Source organism: Myxocyprinus asiaticus, chromosome 39, assembly GCF_019703515.2.
Source record: "Myxocyprinus asiaticus isolate MX2 ecotype Aquarium Trade chromosome 39, UBuf_Myxa_2, whole genome shotgun sequence".
NCBI classification, from domain to species: Eukaryota; Metazoa; Chordata; class Actinopteri; order Cypriniformes; family Catostomidae; genus Myxocyprinus; species Myxocyprinus asiaticus.
The window spans coordinates 21849223-21869729 of record NC_059382.1 but is presented as its reverse complement, the minus strand read 5'-3'; the positions used below and the strand labels follow the sequence as shown (position 1 = coordinate 21869729).

The 20507-nt window shown below is 37.3% G+C and overlaps 1 protein-coding gene across 1 annotated transcript; it reads right to left on the bottom strand.

Annotated features, from left to right (window-relative positions):
- Positions 1-2545: 2545 nt before the first annotated feature.
- On the bottom strand, positions 2546-18102 carry LOC127429966 (protein phosphatase 1 regulatory subunit 14A-like). The gene is made up of 4 exons (XM_051679368.1): positions 17816-18102; positions 4717-4797; positions 4361-4393; positions 2546-3421 (listed from the first exon to the last, which is right to left on the bottom strand). Exons 1-4 carry the CDS (start codon positions 18011-18013, stop codon positions 3296-3298), a joined length of 438 nt encoding a protein of 145 aa, XP_051535328.1. The 5' UTR covers positions 18014-18102; the 3' UTR covers positions 2546-3295.
- Positions 18103-20507: the final 2405 nt, after the last annotated feature.

The window sequence follows — 20507 nt, the reverse complement described above, 5'->3', positions numbered from 1 at the left end:
TTGGTCTGTTTGCTATTAAATATTGTATAAACTTATCGATCCATTGTTATTCTAACTGAAGTTTGTGTGTGATTGTTAAAAGGGAGCATCAAGCTGCATAAAAAAAAAAGGAAAATCTATTTCAACTCATGCACAGAAAGCACCAATTTACAAAATTAAGTGCAGACATACAGTAGACTTATTATTTTGTTTGACAACGATGAAATGGGCAATGATAATTTACACAGCATAATTTATTCCTGTGTCCCTTAGCTTGAATGCTATTCTTTTATTTGAAAGAAATCAGGGTCAAAAGTGTTATGGGTGGGCCCCACAAAATATAACAAACAGCCCAATATTACTTCAGATATTAGTTGAATATCCATGTTACAACCACTTTTGTTCCGCTGCATATAAAAAGTAAAAATTAAAACTTGGAAAAAAAAAAAAAAGTAGATTCAAATACTCAGGCCAAAGGTTTTTTTTTTTTTTTAAATAGTATTATGTTCAGCCTTTAAAATTAGTTGTGTGCTGACTAAATGTAATTACTGATGGAATGTGGGTCGCAAATACGGAACTGCAAACAAGAAAAACTGAAAACGGTTACTAAAAAAACACAATAAGAAATTGCTGGCACTGCTGTTGCACCTACAAACATAATGGTGCATGATAAAAACCAAAAAATAAAGTGCTAAAATATAAATGCTTGGTATAATTTTCATCAAATAGAAATTTACATTTTGACCAATTGTTTAACTATTAGTCATTTCAACTTGGAGCAGTTAACACAGCAGCAGCAAAATAAATTATTAACAATACCTCATAGTTTGTTTAAAACAAGCCTTCAAAAAGTCCTACATACATAATGGATAAAGCTGACAGTTTCAATATAAACGTCAACATTTTCACTGATATTCAAGAATGTTTTTGGAAAATAATTGAATTCTACAAAATCTAAATACAGATATAAATAACACAACAGGGAATCATTAGAACTGGTTTATAATCAAAAAAGCACAGTGACAACAATCTTTGGCCCGATTGTGGTAAATCTGTATCTTAGTCATTATACAGGTGCATCTCAATAAATTAGAATGTCGTGGAAAAGTTCATTTATTTCAGTAATTCAACTCAAATTGTGAAACTCGTGTATTAAATAAATTCAATGCACACAGACTGAAGTAGTTTAAGTCTTTGGTTCTTTTAATTGTGATGATTTTGGCTCACATTTAACAAAAACCCACCAATTCACTATCTCAAAAAATTAGAATACATCATAAGACCAATAAAAAAAAACATTTTTAGTGAATTGTTGGCCTTCTGGAAAGTATGTTCATTTACTGTATATGTACTCAATACTTGGTAGGGGCTCCTTTTGCTTTAATTACTGCCTCAATTCGGCATGGCATGGAGGTGATCAGTTTGTGGCACTGCTGAGGTGGTATGGAAGCCCAGGTTTCTTTGACAGTGGCCTTCAGCTCATCTGCATTTTTTGGTCTTTGTTTCTCATTTTCCTCTTGACAATACCCCATAGATTCTCTATGGGGTTCAGGTCTGGTGAGTTTGCTGGCCAGTCAAGCACACCAACACCATGGTCATTTAACCAACTTTTGGTGCTTTTGGCAGTGTGGGCAGGTGCCAAATCCTGCTGGAAAATGAAATCAGCATCTTTAAAAAGCTGGTCAGCAGAAGGAAGCATGAAGTGCTCCAAATTTCTTGGTAAACGGGTGCAGTGACTTTGGTTTTCAAAAAACACAATGGACCAACACCAGCAGATGACATTGCACCCCAAATCATCACAGACTGTGGAAACTTAACACTGGACTTCAAGCAACTTGGGCTATGAGCTTCTCCACCCTTCCTCCAGACTCTAGGACCTTGGTTTCCAAATGAAATACAAAACTTGCTCTCATCTGAAAAGAGGACTTTGGACCACTGGACAACAGTCCAGTTCTTCTTCTCCTTAGCCCAGGTAAGACGCCTCTGACGTTGTCTGTGGTTCAGGAGTGGCTTAACAAGAGGAATACGACAACTGTAGCCAAATTCCTTGACATGTCTGTGTGTGGTGGCTCTTGATGCCTTGACCCCAGCCTCAGTCCATTCCTTGTGAAGTTCACCCAAATTCTTGAATCGATTTTGCTTGACAGTCATAAGGCTGCGGTTCTCTCGGTTGGTTGTGCATCTTTTTCTTCCACACTTTTTCCTTCCACTCAACTTTCTGTTAACATGCTTGGATACAGCACTCTGTGAACAGCCAGCTTCTTTGGCAATGAATGTTTGTGGCTTACCCTCCTTGTGAAGGGTGTCAATGATTGTCTTCTGGACAACTGTCAGATCAGCAGTCTTCCCCATGATTGTGTAGCCTAGTGAACCAAACTGAGAGACCATTTTGAAGGCTCAGGAAACCTTTGCAGGTGTTTTGAGTTGATTAGCTGATTGGCATGTCACCATATTCTAATTTTTTGAGATAGTGAATTGGTGGGTTTTTGTTAAATGTGAGCCAAAATCATCACAATTAAAAGAACCAAAGACTTAAACTACTTCAGTCTGTGTGCATTGAATTTATTTAATACACGAGTTTCACAATTTGAGTTGAATTACTGAAATAAATGAACTTTTCCACGACATTCTAATTTATTGAGATGCACCTGTAATCTAAAAATCAACAGATTCTTCATGATAAAAATCTTTCCACATGGGTTGACACTTGAAAAGAACAAGAACTGCTAAAAACTGGAAAAAGAACTGCTAAAAAGAGATAACAAGCACTGTAAAAATGCTTTGACACTTAACTTAAAAATGTACTTCATGTGGTAACTTATACATTTAACTGATTTTATTGGAGTCAAATAAATGATTTAGTATTTTTGAGTAAACCTAAATATATTGGGTCACACCACTGACAGTAATTGTCTGAAGGTAAGATCAGGTAGGTAACAAATGCACATATTCACTTTTTTCAGTGTGGAAGGGATGTACGCCTCTTAAATGACTCTCATTTTTCGATACCTACAAAAATTTAAAAAAGGATGACACCTTATCACAGGTCCATGAAGTGGTCTGGTATTTACAGGATAGCTACTGGGAGCTACACAAATAGTCATCAGTATTTTAATATGTGCTTGCATTTCTGCACGGTTACTACATAAATTATAGGGTTTTTCTTTCTTTCTTTTTTTTTCTTTACAAACCGGCTGCAAAATTTTCTTTTTTGTGCACATGTGCTGCTGATATCCTGGTATTAAACATGTTTTATACAAGAGAATGACCAGCCATAGGTAATATGCATGTTCATTTGGGAGGGTGCTCAGTGTCTCTAAGTGTCAGAGGATCCCTGGTGGTCCGGGAAGATGTGAAGCTGAGGATGTTCGATCCCATTGTTGTGGAGATCCTCTTGTTTCTGGAGGCCATGAAGTTTATTCACCAATTCTGTGATGAAGTCCTTGTAAGGATGAGGAGGAATAGCAGACCATCAGAGAAGAAAGTTATTAATGAAAGACATGATTCAACAGTGGAATGAGACAATGTTTCAAGTGTAATGCAATCACAGCTAATAAAAAGCTCAGGAAATAATGGGAACACTAACAGATAGCTCTCTCCAGGTTATTATAATGTAGAACTCTTTGGTTGTGATCTTTTACAGTTTATCAGTACCAAAACAGTTCTATCTGTGAATATTTTCATTCGTTCAGGTCATTCTAGAATTTTTACGGTTAACACCTGAGCTTTGTTTGACTGTTAATGAAACCATTCAGATGAAAAACAATCCAGTTGCTTACAACTAAATTCGTCCAGAAAAGGTGCAGCCCAGTTTTATCCTACTTTAATCCAGCATTTCAACATCTTGTTGATGTCATCGAAAAATCATCACCAACTTGGACGTTTAGGGCAGTTCTGGGTGAGAGCAATGCAAATAATCAACCTTTTATGACCTGAATTTTTTTTTAAAGCATTGACCAGTCACTACCAACTTTTCCAACTTTAACAACAGGGGGCAGCAGAGGAAGATGCCACAGTTGTTGAAGCACATGAAATGTGACGAAATGTGACTTGTTCTTCAGTGGTGAAATGGTAATTGTACCGCTAACAAAGGGGAAACTTTCTGTGTATAATTCCTTACACATATAAAAGCATGTTTTGATAAAGGGACAGTTTCAAATTTAGTTAACACTATTTCCCACAGTGTGTCAGTGAATCACTCGGTTTATAGTAAACCTGAACACTGTAGGGGTTATTTTGTTAAAGATTGGCTTTATGTAGAAAAGGACGGTGCAGCTTTATTTTAAATGAGAGGTAACATTTACTGTATTTCCCAGTGTGTAAAAGAACGATAGGTTGAACAGGATAAAAAAGGGAGCGAAAAACAGGTATGCTGACTTACTTCTGTGTTGTTACTGCAGGTATTAAGGATGTGCTGTAAGAAAAAGAAAATCAAGAGATTGAATAAACAAATTAACAAAATGCAGAGGGACAGTGTTAGACAGGGATCTCTTCCCTGCTGAAAAGACTGGCATAGACCACCATGAATTACCATGCTTTCATAAGCAAACCTAGCAGGAGAAACTGGTAAACCAACATGATCTTTCTAATGCATGTTGACCATGGAAATTGAGAAGCCTGGTGCATGGGAAACCAGCATCTGACACCTAACATACTGGTGACCACTGAGCAATGCTGGTCTTTACTCTATGCTGGAGTTTCCTCAGCATAGAAACAGTAGTTTGAAAGAGCAGATACCTTCAGCTTCTCTGTCCGCTCTTCATCACTCTGTAGATCCAGTAGCTCATCAATGTTCACTTCCTCAGGCATCTCCTCTTCCTGTGAGGAGAGAAACAGAGTCAAACAATAACTCTTAAACATCAGAGTTATCCTTTTCATTTCTGCTGTGCACTCCTATTGTGATATCTATTGCATCATTTCACATATAGTGCAAATAGTGTGTTACACAATTAACTCTCGCATTAGAAATGCACATTCAGAATGTACTCTCGCTTGACTGCCCACCACAGAAATCAATGAATCTCTTGCTAAGCTGTCTGTAAAGGTTAGAAGTCATACTAAATGAGCACTTCATGAAATCATAAGGTGGCACAGCATGCAGTTTCACACAGACAGTTGTTTGGTCTTTCAGAGCTAAAATCAAAGCACTGTCTCCTGCTCTACTCAGCAGCTGTCAAACTAGGCCAGGCAGCTGTCACTCAACACTAATCTATTGTGTTGGGATAAACTAGTCCCTCTGTTCCCTACAAAAATACACCTAGATTTAACCAAACAACACATTGATGTCGATACTCAGTGTCATTTTACTTGGGATTGTGGTATATTGCTCACAGCACATAGTACAGTATATATATATATATATATATATATATATATATATATATATATATACACACACTGTCTATAAATATTCTTTATATATGTATGTATTTACTATGTGGTGTGAGCAATACACAATTAACACATTATTAAACAGCTTTCTGGAATACTCGATTCAGAGCATTCCAGAGAGACTGTAGTAAAAATTGCGTTGGAGTTTTTCACCATTTAATGGTGAGCATAAATCTGTTGATGAATGGCTAGAAGCTCATAAAAACAAAACAAAAACATTGCTCTGAAGAACAAAGAACCTTAAAGAAACACAAAGTTGGGAGAGAACTTAAAATAGAGGAAGACATGTTACATTGTCAATGACTGAGTTAGTCCATGGCAACAATAACTATGATAAAATAATAATAATATTAATAATATCTAAATTAATCTTGTTGTTAATCTTGATATTGTTGCAATGTTCAATGTGTTGCTAGGCCAACTGTTGACAATTTTTTTATGTCATTTTTAAGGAGCCCCATTTTGTGTCAGGGTCCTGATCACCCTGCCTTGATTTATATTGCGCTAATGACAAGCTGACTGAACATTAGGTACATACATATGTATTATAAATGGCTGGCTGCCTGGCTGGCTGGATAAATCAACAGCACTGACCTAATCTTTGTAACAGCACCGGAAATGTAATTTTCTTTTATTGGAAAATGGTGTACTTGCAGAAATGCCACACAATATTTGTGCGGTGCACCTCTGTGTTTATTTGGGCTTCACGTTCCTTTCTGTTGTGGCTTGAGTTGGGTTAAATCAACTTGAAAGTAGGCCAAGGGCAATTTTCAGAACCCTCTAGTAAATCATTCACAGAAGCCAAACCAGCTTAAAACACTCCACTCACCAGTGACACAGAATAGCCTTTTGGGAAATGAAAGCATAACACCAGTCACCATATTTTCATACCAAACTGGCCTGATCAGGCGATAATTTATTTGCATCCTTGATAACCTCTGTACTTACTGGTCTTGAGTAAATGCTGTGATTTCACAGGAGAAGAAAAAATTATCTGGAATTTGGAAAAGATGCAGCCATCTGTTTCAGTTTTAATGTCTGCACATTATACAGATGAATAAAGCCAATTTTCGAGTGAAACAGGAGTTCTTGGGAATTTAAAAAAAAACCCATTGAGGCTTGTACAAAATACTTTCCCACAAGTCAAAATATAAATTAGACTATCAAATCAGTAATAACAAGATAGAATGTCATAGAATGTGGTGGTATTTAATCTAAACTTATCATCAATTAATTTCACATTTACAGCATGTTATCACTTGTTAGTGGTAAGTTCCAAATTACAAAATTAAAGAATATACCCACACTACAGGTCAGTGCTGGTCATGCAAGCCAAAGCATTTCCTAATAAGTTATGGAGAACCATAGGGAACAAAGTTGGTGTGGGAGAACTATAAACTTTTTGAAACTAACACCACCCAGTCGAAAGGTCAGTCAGATTAAGATCCAAGCAGAAAACCCGACAGGGGCATCAGTGACCTTTCTTTTAACTCCAAATGCCACTGAAATGCTGTGAAACAAACATACCCCCTCACACACTGATCGCACTGAGCAACCTTTCAGTAAGTTTGTAAGTTTATGACTTTGCTTTAGATTTTGTGGTTAAGCAGAGGAACTGTGTACAACCAATTGTGTACGCTCACAAGAAAAACAGTACATTAAATAGTGTTGTTGACATTATTGCTTCATTACTTTTGATAACATAATTATTCCATAATGAAAATAACAACTATGGGGCCCTTCACACAGGACACGTTTTCAGACTGATCTCACTGTAAATTTAGCAACAGTAGGTTGAAAGTTCTGCTGCTGAAATCGGTTTATGCTTACTGAAATTCAAATCACTGCCCCCAGTGGTTGAAGCTAAAAAGTGTTGTTGAACGTACTGTATGTGTGAGCTCCATTTTTCCAGGTAAATTGTCCACAGAGTAGTGCTAAAAGAGAGTTGTACTTTTTGTTGTACATGATGTTATACAGTCAGTAGGAATGCATATTTTATTAACTCTAGCCCCTAACCCAAACCCCAACCCTAAAGCTAACATTCAGTGGAGAAAAAAAAATGACATTTAAATCTGAAGAACTTTTTTGGTGTTAAAATACCTTCTCCTATCCCATCTTAATATGCAGAGACAACTTGAAGTAATCCTTTTATGTAAATTTTCTTGAAAACTGTAAACACTGTGGGCCCTATTTTAAGAGCGCTAGCATTAAGCGCAGTGCTATGCCATAAGCCATAAGTGTAAATCCATCAAGTTTTGGTATTTTCGTGTATACATGCATTAAGTCTAGGCGCAAGTAGATTTGGTGAAATCGCACGCGCAACGTGCAAATGGGCCGGATTAAGTGCAATTTAATTCTGAAGTTTTCTCTGGTTATTATTCCACCATCTGCATCCTCTCAAATAGTTAATTCCCTCAAGCACCAATGATATAGACCAAGACAGCACATTCATAAGAAGCTGGCAGTGTAAATGGACTGTATGCAATGATTTAGAAGAATAAATTACGTTATGCATTAACCCAGCAAACAGGGGACGTCTCCCGGACGTTGCGAACGTCCATTTAGGTCCGCATTTGGTCCGCTTTGTAACGTTCGCTGGCAGACGTTCCGTGGACGTCCGCATTTGGTCCGCTTTGTAACGTTCGCTGGCGGACGTTCCGTGGACGTCTGCATTTGGTCCGCTTTGTAACGTTTGCTGGCAGACGTTCCGAGGATGTCTGCATTTGGTCCGCTTTGTAACGTTCGCTGGCGGACGTTCCGTGGACGTCCGCATTTGGTCTGCTTTGTAACGTTCGCTGGCGGACGTTCCGAGGACATTCCAAACAAGTCCAATTTTCATCCGGGCCAGAGTTTGCGACTGTCCCTATATCGTCCCTCATCTGACATCACTTGCAAAATCCATTCGCCCATGTGTTCCCTTTTATCATCAGACCTGACACCTTGCAACTCAGACAAAGGAAAAAATAAACTAACCCAGCTAACAAAAAAAGGTCCTCAGAACGTCCCCAAAATGGCCTCTGTGAACGTCCCATAAACGTCCTGAATGGACGTCCTATGAATGTCCCCTTGAACGTCCTGAATGGACGTCCTATGAACGTCCCCTTGAACGTCCAGAGGACGGCAAGAGGACCCTATACATGGACGTTCGTGGGACATTCGTAGAGGTCATTTAGGGGACGTTCTGAGGACCTTTTTTGTTAGCTGGGAACTGCGTCCTTGATGATTGTCGGGCATATTTCTATGACAGTGACACGCTCCTTTCATACGCATGGAAAATGTGATTCTCGTCAGAATTTGGATGTAGGCTCCAAAATTACAGAGAATGTAAGTATTATTAATCCTTTTCATCTACTGACACACAAATCATGGCTAGTATTAACAGTGATTGCATCGGCACGCACTTCACTTCTACTGGTCGATTTTAATAAATTAAATTAATTTATTAAAACACGATAAAAATAAACCAAAAATATATCTAAAATTACACTTCAAACGAAACACAAATATAATCAAAATAACAAAGTGGTCAAAAAAATCATTGTCTACCAATTACAAACATTTTAGATTTTTAGACCTATAGATAGTTTAACACAAATCTCATACATTTTTGTTTCATATAAGATGGCTACTACAACTTGGATTGTCAGAGACATAATCTGATGTTCCACTATATTTTTATAGTTTGGAGATGAATTTATTTACCACCTGCTGGTGGAATCTCCAAACTGCAAATGCAGGAACTGAGTTGAAAAAAAATGTAAATGTCTTGGTGCAACAACCTATTTCTCAGGAAAATAGCAAACTGCGCTTTGCGCCACTTCATTAGCATACAATACACCCACAGTTTGTGCGCATACACCCACAATAGCACAAACACTTCCACCCATGCCCACTTGTGCTTTGTGTTGACAAGAAAATTGCGATTAGAATTAGTGCTCCCACGAAAATTGGATAAGATGTTGCGCATGGTCGTAGCTCGTTGCGCTGCGCTTCGCACGCTCACAAAATTAGAGCCCTGTCTCTCTGTGGTGCTATGAAAATTACTCTGTTTATTTTGAGTGACATGTCTCTTGAGGCACAACAATATTGACTCGACCAATGGCGTGAGTTGGAGGCAGGACTATCTGTTTGTTTGATCAAAGGCTGATAGGGGGCTTGTTCAGAAAGCTGTTTTAAAAACAATGTTTATTTTTGCAATCCATTTGGTGGTGTAACGGGGGCCAGCTGGTATGTGATAGCTGTGCGGTATGTGTAAACCTCACTCAAGAGGTGCACTATCGACCTACGCTAGAGGCTGTAGTCTTTAGCCAACTCGTTAGTGCGCCGCTTCCCATGCCTTTGTGGTAAATCACAGCTTCTGATAAAACATGGACACTTTCACCTTTTACTGAAAGCATGAGTGCTGAGTGGATCACTCCAAATTGTTTAGCATCAGCCGATTCCCCCAAGGGCTGTGATTCAGTCCCCTATTATTTCCAGGCCAGTAGCTACTGGGTAAGTGAGTTTTTCTCCCTGCTGTCTTTGAGAACAGCTGTACAACTGATTCAAATGCACATCTTCTGTGTCTTGTGTAAGATTTTATACGTGTTAAGATCAGAGACATACAGCGTGAATACAGTTGATAAATCAACATCTACATTTGGAAATATCGGTTAGTTTACTTAAACTTTCTAAAATTTTTCCTGTCTCTGCCAAGTCCTTTTTAAACACCTAGTCTGACATGCAAGGTGAGTATTTTATATTATAGTATCATTAATGAAAAGGCATACAGTACATCACTTTTACTATTGCTTACACTTCGGAGGGGATTTCAACAAACTTAGGTTCATAACTCATCCCACACCGTTTGGGCTACTGACATGAATACCTGAAATTGTGCAGATTACTGATGAGGTGTGTCATTTCTTTTTTTACAACATCAGACATCAGACAAAAAAAAAAAAGAAAAAAAAAAGCTTGGAACAGTAAGCAATCAGCTAGCAATGCCCTAGCAACCATCTTTAGCATCATAGCAGTGACTTTTACACATGCAAGCACCACAAAAAAAAATGTAGTTCTACTTTCACACCCTTTCATAGTGAGACATATTTTTGCATGATGAACTACATACTGCCCATTATTATAATACTGCACTTACTGATGTTAAGTGCTGTAGATAATCTCTGATGGAGCACTGTGCGGTCACTTCAGCAGCTCTCACATTAGCTCTGTCCAATCAGAGTAAAATGTCAAATCCTTTGTGCATCATCTGTCCTCAGGACTCCATACACTGTGATGTAACAATACGCTGTTCCACATTACAGGCAAAAGTGCCTGTGAAATGGGCTGACATGGGTCAGCCTTACTAATTATGTTATGTGCCTTTGCTGACCTTCCTAACATTTACTTAAAAAATACATCACAAGGGGGCCTGGGTAGCTCAGTGGTAAAAGACACTGGCTACCACCCCTGGAGTTCGCTAGTTTGCTAGTTCGAATCCCAGGGCGTGCTGAGTGACTCCAGCCAGGTTTCCTAAGCAACAGTTGCTGGGGAGGGTTGAGTCACATGGGGTAACCTCCTCGTGGTCGCTATAATGTGGTTCGTTCTTGGTGGGGCGCATGGTGAGTTGAGCATGGATGCCGTGGTGGATGGCATGAAGCCTCCACACGCGCTGTCTCCGTGGCAACATGCTCAACAAGCCACGTGATAAGATGTGCAGGTTGATGGTCTCAGAAGCAGAGGCAACTGAGATTCGTCCTCCGCCACCCGGATTGAGGCGAATCACTACATGACCACGAGGACTTAAAAGCACATTGGGAATTTGGCATTCCAAAAAAAAATTCCATCACAAGAAACATTTTCTTTTAATAAAAAATTCATTTGTGTAAGCCTTTGGTCATTGGTGACCTACTTGGTGGCCATATTAAAAACAAAAACTCATATTTGAAATGTAACATTGTTTGTAAACTTTCTAACCTAGACCTCTATTGCCCTTTTGATGCTTAAACAAGCACTCATCAACACTCAAAACATTCATCCAGGGGCATCCATTTTTTGTTCTTCATTGCCACGTGACTTGAACTAGCACACAAACGTTTCAGACACTTTAGCAGATTTGTGTTTTATGAAGTGGTGAAAAATAAAAACAATATCTTACCACCCAAACATCAAGAATGCCATTTTTTGCATTTAAGTGGGAAAATTTGTGTCATTTAAGGACATTATTCACAGAAGCATCACCTTTCATTTTTGACTGGAATGACAACGAGGCTGTGAGGGATAGACTTAGTCTCTTCAATAGGTTGTACAGATGTTTAAAGTGTTTTGGATCGTTTACTGACAAAACATTGAAAAAAAAAAAAAAAACAATCCAAGAAATTTTAGTTGAGAGAAAACTTGAAAGCTTTATACAGAGGTTACCACTGAAAAGACTGTAATTCTATCTCTCAGCCTCATTTTCATTCAAATATGGCGCTACTGAGAATCAGGTCTATTGTTGAATAACACAATTGCTCTGTTCCAAAACCTAGTGGGCTGCCTATGGAGGCAGCTGGTTAAGGCATCGTAGGCATGCTCCCGACATGAAGGCTGTTTCAGGCATAAATAACTTAATTATGCCGCCTCCTAAAATACATAGTTTTAGCCAAATTATAAGGCAGCATCGCATGAATAATTTACGAAGAGGCAATCCAATAATGCATTACGATGAGGGTTGTGTCTAGAAGGGAACCATATTTCTAGAAAAGTTATGCGAGAGTCATTTTTTATGTTAACATTTTAGAGTTAGGGTTAGGGTTAAGTTCAGGGGTAGGGGTAGATGTAGTGTTTCTGTGAGACCCAACACAGTGCATGAATACTGCATGTGACTCTCGCAAGACTTTTCCCAGTCCAACAGTTCCCTTCTAGACTTACGACGAGCTCAGTGAAAAAATAAATCCAAGATGGCGAACAAAGCGAGAGAAATGTTGATTAAAAATTGACTTATATTTCATAAAAAAATGTAAAGTATGAATGATTAAATTTAAAAAAATATTTTACCCAATATTTGTGTGCTGTGTATTTTTATGCTTATTAGAGTATCACACCGTTATCTTAGCAACATGCTAATGTCAAACTTTTTTTAATTAATTGTGAGTCGAGTCTACTGTACGTTTCGCATGAGGCTGCCTTGGAAGATTATTGAGCAATAAGCAGAGAGGCAACTCAAGCAGAGCTAATAACTTACAGCTAATTCTGTAAACTATTACTATTTTTCATGATTACTAATCGGATAAGTCACATCTGTAACACAAAGTTTCATGACTTGAGGTTTGTATCATGTATGAAGTCAGGCATGGAATTAAAGATGCACTCACCCCTGGACCACATACAGACGTTCAGCAGACCACCAAGGGGCTATAATCTGGGCTTTTGATTCAGCTTTGATACAGTTGTGGCCTAATGGCAGAGGACTAATGGCCATGTTTAATGGGGCTTGTGATGTCCTGTTTGTGGACCAATAGATAGCGATTAGTTGTTTTGTGGGATGGGGTGGAGGACAGTTGCAAGAGGGCTTTCTTTGTGTGATACAGTGACATATGGGGTCTTCACTTCCACAGCCCCATCCCCCTTACCCATAAGAAACACCCCATGAGACAATTATACCAATCAATCCATCCCAGGACCAGTAGTGTTAAAAGCAGACCGTTGTCCTGCTACCGGAAGGAAATGAAGATCATGTCATAAAGATTCAAATAGATTATTGTGTGTGATATTCTGCCATAATATGAGTGTGTCCAGTGACTACAGAAGAAACATTTCAGTGTTGTTTGTTATTTATGAGGATCTTCTAATGTCTGCTTCACCTTATAATGTGCAGATGCAGAACCACACTGAGATGTGTAACACTGTCCTCCACTCATTGGATAGAATCAGCCTGATTATTGCCAGTCTTGAGGTCTGTGTCATTCAATCAGTAAGTTCACATGCATACTAATACACTGATAACTACCAATAATCATTGTATTCCAAAAAATCAGACAATGCAAGAGAACCGTGTTGACACCTGAAATCATCTGATTATTCTCTGCTTTTGACATTCAACATAACATGCACACAACACTTGCGCACATTGAATAAGTTGGTAAGGACGCCGGTAAATGTGTTTACATGCAACACAAAATCAGGGTATTGGTAAAAATCTACCTGTGTTGATCGGTTTATGTTTGAACCATTTATGACCTTTCCCTGATAAAGGAGATGATAGAAAAACAAACCCTTCATGTAAATGTTATTAGACCATCACTTTCAGATGGTTTTGGAAAAGGGCATTAACTGCAAGTTTGCCGAACAATGACATTCAAATGGAATGGAATTACTTGAATTCACTGAATATCAAAAGCTTTTTTAAAGGCTTCTACACTCTGCATTACAAGCCAATCAAGTGCTAGTGTGCAGAATCACAGAGCAGTAGGGGAATATTTCTCATCCTCCAACATCACAAAAAGATAACTAATTTCATCACCTTATATGAAAATTTCAGTCAAACCAGATAACTGGTTTCAGAAAACTCTTCGGTTTTTATTTTAAGGTGCGCCAAGCCATACATTGATTACATAATTTCAGAACTGTGTTTATCATGGCAACATGCTATGCAGACTCATGTGCATTCCAGTGTCAGAGCCCAAGCACTTTTTTCCCTTACATTCACTATCACAAAGCCCAGTCAAGCCCATTGACTGTCAGTATTATTCAGGCGCCTGTTGGCATCCCTAAGGTCCAGAAAGCTCTCCATGTAAGGCAAGCAGGCGCACCAACAAACCACATCTTTAAGTCTTTAAAATCAGCTGCCTGATCTTTCCCATGTTGCTCATGGGACCTGTTCCCTCCAGTTAACAGAATTGGGCCCTAAAATATTCCATGGAATGCAAAATAATTGTGTATCATTTGTCAGCATTTCTGCATATCAGACATGTTTTTACTTGACCACATCTTGTTTTTTTAAGCCTCCCAGGAGAACAGAGAAAGCAGCTTGAGCAAGAAGTTATATCAGCTGTGTTATTTTAACAGCTAAATCATACTTCAAAGTTTCTGACAAAGTGTGAGGTAAAAATCTTCAGCATATATATCTGTAGTGTTAACCAAAGCCTTGCAGATTAGAATGTTTGATAATACTGAGTATTAAGTAATTTATTAATGGCTCTTTATGCAAACATTTTGGAATATGTGCTTGCATCAACATAATTTACACACACACAAAAAAAAATGTTCGCCAAATTATACCAATAGCTTTTTTTTTTTTTTTTACTATGGAAACATAAAAATTATAATTTAGCCCTGCTAAAGTTTCAGCTTTTGAAGCAGAACCCCCTTGTATCCTCTGTGAGTCTGGCCTACAGCATGAAAGGTTTACGCCCTTCAAGAATAAAGGTGGGGTGGGGGCCTGGGTAGCTCAGCGAGTATTGACACTAACAACCACCTCTGGAGTCACGAGCTCGAATCCAGGTCATGCTGAGTGACTCCAGCCAGGTCTCCTAAGCAACCAAATTGGCCCAGTTGCTAGGGAGAGTAGAATCACATAGGGTAACCTCCTTGTGGTCACGATTAAGTGGTTCTCACTCTCAATGGGGCGCAATCAAAAAATATTTTGAAACTTACTTGTGCAATAAAATTAGGGGTTAATTTGGGCTGGTATGGTCCGGAATGGTGTTCTGGCAGCTTAGATTCCAAAAAGAAGAAAAAAATGCTTGTTTGTCAATCCATCCCATTTATTGTATTCTCCAATGCAGTTTTTGTTTGATCCCCTTGACACATTCCGTCTCTATTTAGCGACTGTACTTGTTCAAAAATATTTCAAGCTCATTATGCTTTGCTCTAATCAGTTGCGGATGCTGGTAGAGGCAGCATATTCGAGAGCGGCACCAGACTGTGCACCCCCGCATAGACGCGTTCCGCTTCTGTTCCGCACCGTGGTCTGATCTCTGATTCATAGAAATCATGTAATATGGAATCAACTGCTCACCCGTTTCTTAGATCCACTGATATGCAGTAGCGATTTGCTTAGTTTTGTTAAAAAGCTGAATACCCGAAGGGGTTTTGAATCAGAATCAAATAACATCCAAAGTGATCAAAATATCATAGGCCTACAACTTGAGAACAAAAGACCACTCGACCAACACACTGTAAAAGGTTTAACTGTTATTTGTATATTGATGTGTACTACATTTTTGTTGATTCAGGATTTATTTTTCTTTTGTGTTTTTTCTTTTTTTTATTTTTTTTTTAGCAAATATACAGTGGGACATGAGAGTAGTGGTCATTTTAAAAGTGTGTTTGACAGACACAGCTGTCAGTAGGTGTCACAGTGCAGTATTAATATATTACATTATATATTAATATATGATATAAGTATTATATTAATATATAAGTATTATATACTTATATTTCTAGTATTTTAAAGATTCAAGTATTGCAAATTAATTGCAAAAAAAATAAAAAACGTATCATTCATCAAATGTTCATCTTGTGGAGCACTTGCTTCTGTTTCACACATGACAATAAAAGCTGAGCACAAGCTGGTCCTGAATAAATTATTTAATCAATTACAATAACGACATTTGTACTCTGTGCTTGTACATTGCGGTGTTTAAATTTATCCAAGCCGCTTGAGTGTTTTGACTACGTTCACCAAAATTCCATACAGATCCAATTAATGATTCAGTGACCATTTCTGGTGATTTCAAAAGGTGGTGACAAATGAGATTCTTGTGTGAAATGAGTTAGTCACTGAATCAACGATCAAAAGAAAATTGTAATCCTTCAAAATATGTATGTCTACAGACCTACAAAGAGACTTTAGTAGAGGTTTTAAGCATTATAAGAACAAAGCAAATCTATAATTTATATAGTTTGTGAGCTGCTCAGCATGACTTTTATCAAAAGACAATAATAACAGTCTTATAATAAGAGTTTCAATAATGTCCGTACGTTTTCATTCGTCCTCCGCCACCGGGACTGAGGCAAATCACTACGCGACAATGAGGACTTAAAAGCACACTGGGAATTGGGCATTCCAAATTGGGAGAAAAAAAAAAAAAAAGGATTGTCCTTTGTTTTTTTTTCTGCAGTGCATTTCACGTAATGCTGCAAATCACGAACGATATGCCGATAAATAACTCTCATTTGTGTGTTCATCATCTCTAGATTATTCATTTAGATCAACATCAATGCGATAAAAAACATGGATAAATGAGCATTGTTGAAAGCAACTTTGTAGAAATGAACGGAGCCGTGTTGATTAGACTGTCTGACTGACGGCCTATTACGTAAAGGTTTTTTCGGCTCATGAAACTCACCTGTGATTGGCTGGATTGTTGCTCAATCAGCCCAAAGTAACAAAATACAAAGAATACTTATACAAATCCACCATTTGGACTCAGTATGGGTTTAGCTTGAAAAAGTGTGGGGGACAAAATCACCTCTTTAAAGAGTGCAGGGGACGTGTCCGCCACGTCCCCCTTGGCTGCTATGCCCTTGCAATGGGATTCACTATAGTGAAAATGCTTCTTCAAAAGGCAGTGAAGAATTTTAAACTCTTATAATTTAATGCAAATGTTTTCATTACAATTATATTATCAGAATATCAATTTGAGTAAAAGGTAGTCATGCAGAAGGTGTTTGTTTCTCCTGTTTAGAACAATGTGCATTTACTTTTATATTGTAACATTACAAATAAATTTTGCCGGTTTTATTAGATGACTCCCAACAGGCAAGAAGGTAACTTGTCCCAGCTGTCATCAGATTTTTATAAAATACATGTGATATCATTCTTAATTTTTTTTGGTCATCTACTAAACCAGATTTTCTGTGTAAATTATCTATTTTCACAATTAAGTTGAATAAAGGCATACATTAATAATGATAAGACAAATCATTAAAACAGATTCCCACTCAAATCGGTTAATCTGAAAGAAAAACTTCTATGAATTACACACCAAACAGGCCTATTAATAAATCCATATTTAGACACCCATGTATTTATTCAAATTTTATTATTAATAGTATTATTATTTTTAACCCCTGAATAAAATGATTCATAAAATGGCAAAATAAATCACATTTTACTAAGCTTTAACCCCCCCCCCCAAATAATTTACACTCCATTTTGGATCCATATTAAGTGACACCTGCTTAATATTTGAGGCACATAGCTTTAATAGGTGCACGTGGATATGGTGATTTTAAAACTACGCCCCAATTTGACAAAAGACTTGCACTATTAGACAGCCTATTATTGAATCTTACCAATGAATCATTAGTACACCAATTCCACATGAGCACATTTTTCAGTAACGTTTTTTGTTGCTGGAAGGTCTTATTGGTTATTGTCATTAAATAATCACAGAATGAATTAAATGTATTCAATCAATTCCTATTTTTTTCTTCTTTATATCTGCGTAATTTCAATCGTTGCTACAAGGTGACTCACCCTTCCCAAATACATCTCATCAAGTCCGGTATCTATCCACTTTTCCACATCTAAGCGCCTCTGGAGTTCCTTTCTGTTATATTTTACGGTGACACGCGCTTGTCTCTTCTGCACGCTCAGTCCAGCTTCCCTGCCGGCACCTCGGTTCGGTGAGTGGACTTTATTGTTATAACGTCTCCCCACTCGATTCGCAGCCATCTCCAGACTGACTGTCGGATGGACACTTGCATACAAATAATTGATCAAGAGTCTGGCAGAGTAGGTGCGCTCCTCTGGCACGAGGGAGCGCGGACACATCCAGAGTGCAATAAAATGCGCTCTGCCGCAAGGTCCTAGTGCTGCGATGTTGCTGACTTGCTTTATTCAACTATAGGCCTATCCCAATATACAATAAATAAATAAATACATATAGAATAATAATTATAATAATAATGATATAAATAATACAACTATTTGCAATATCAAATCAAATTACATGATGAATATAAATATTATAATAAAAACAGAATAACAATGCTTATAATAATTAAAGGGATAGTTCACCTAAAAATGAACATTCTCTCATCATATATTGCCATTCCAGATGTGTATGACTTTCTTTTTTCTGCTGAACACAAATAAAGATTTTTAGAAGAATATATCAGCTCTGTTGATCCATTCAATGCAAGTTAATTGTGACCAGAACTTTTAAGTTCCAAAAAGCATATAAAGGCAGTATAAAAGTAATCCACACAACTCTAGCGAATACATCTGTGACTTCAGAGGTATTAATAGGTACGGGTGAGAAACAGATCAATTCTTTAGGCATTTTTTAAAAAAACTATAAATCTCCACTTACATGTTCTTCTTTTGTTTTTTTGTGATTCACATTCTTCATGTATATCGCCACCTACTAGGCAGGGAGGAGAATTTATAGTAAAAAAGGACTTAAATAGTAATCTGTTTTTCACCCACACCTATCATATAGCTTCTGAAGATATGGGTTTATATGGAGTTGTATGGATTACTTTTATGATGCCTTTATGTGCTTTTTGGAGCTTCAAAGTTCTGGCCACCATTCACTTGCATTGAATGGATCAACAGAGTTTATATATTCTTCTAAAAATATTAATTTGTGTTCTGCAGAAGAAAGAAAGTCATAAACATCTGGGATGGCATGAGGGTAAATGATGCTAGAATTTTCATTTTTGGGTGAACTATCCCTTTAATTTTAAAATGGCTAGCAAAAACTAAAATAGGCATGTAGACCTAATAAAAATCACAAATACAAAATCCAGGATGGAAAAAAAAAATTGTACAAAAACATGTTTGATCTTAATGAAAAAGTGGAACTGAAATAAATTACAAGCCTAGTTATTCATCTTATAGTCTAAAATCTATGTAGTGTGACTTATTTATGTGGTGTGATATTCAAAATATTGTCTCACTTTTCCATGAGACTTTATAATATAAAATATAATTCTAAATATTATTGACCATGAACCCGGAAGAATACAAGTCTGCACATAACTTTTTTTTTCTTTCTTTTTTTTTTTTTACCGCATTATGTTCCGAGATGTTATCTGTTCTTCCTGGATTAATAATTTATGAAACTTCACCACATCACACCATCTATTACCCAATTATTTCAAGGATAAAGAATGCTTGTCACTGCTCTAATGGATTTTATCATGTCAAATAATGTGTAGATTTAAAAAAGGAAAAATCCTGTTTATTTTAACTCATTTGTCCATTTTGTTCTAAGGTGGAGAAAGAAAAAATATCTCCAACAAATTAACATATTTTGACAATCAGCTCTCAATTCTGAAGATATAGCCTACTTGTTTGATATCAAGACAACTAATCATTTTGTTTGCAGTGTACAATAAGGCAATTTTTTTTTTTTTTTAAAGATATTGGTATATATGTGTGCATTCGTACATGCATATCCAGCACCCAAAATACATAATAATTTAAGAAAAAAGTTAATAAATGCTAGCTGACTAATTAATGAGTCCTAGGAAAAAACAGCCTACAAAACTGAATAAATATATAAATAAATAAATTATATATATATATATATATATATATATATATATATATATATATATATATATATATATAAAATATATACATTTTAATTATGTGTGTGTGTGTGTGTGTGTGTGTGTGTGTGTGTGTGTGTGTATATATATAAACTCAGCAAAAAAAGAAACGTCCTTTTTCAGGACACTGTATTTTAAAGATAATTTTGTACGTCCGAATAACTTTACAGATCTTTATTGTAAAGGGTTTAAACAATGTTTTCCATGCTTGTTCAATGAACCATAAACAATTAATGAACATGCACCTGTGGAACTGTCGTTAAGACACTAACAGCTTACAGACGGTAGGCAATTAAGGTCACAGTTATAATAACTTAGGACACTAAGTATACCTTTCTACTGACTCTGAAAAACACAAAAAGAAAGATGCCCAGGGTCTCAGCTCATCTGCGTGAACGTGCCTTAGGCATGCTGCATGGAGGCATGAGGACTGCAGATGTGGCCAGGGCAATAAATTGCAATGTCCGTACTGTGAGACGCCTAAGACAGCGCTACAGGGAGACAGGAAGGACAGCTGACCACGTCCTCGCAGTGGCAGACCACGTGTAACAACACCTGCACAGGATCAGTACATCCGAATATCACACCTGTGGGACAGGTACAGGATG

What these genes read in the sequence shown, in the direction of transcription:
- LOC127429966 (XM_051679368.1), bottom strand. Translation starts at nt 18,013, where the DNA reads ATGGCTGCGAATCGAGTGGGGAGACGTTATAACAATAAAGTCCACTCA. An exon ending in ATGAGATGTATTTGGGAAGG is followed by an intron (nt 4,798 to 17,815) that starts GTGAGTCACCTT and finishes CTCTCCTCACAG; the next exon opens with GAAGAGGAGATGCCTGAGGA. An exon ending in AGCGGACAGAGAAGCTGAAG is followed by an intron (nt 4,394 to 4,716) that starts GTATCTGCTCTT and finishes TTTTTCTTACAG; the next exon opens with CACATCCTTAATACCTGCAG.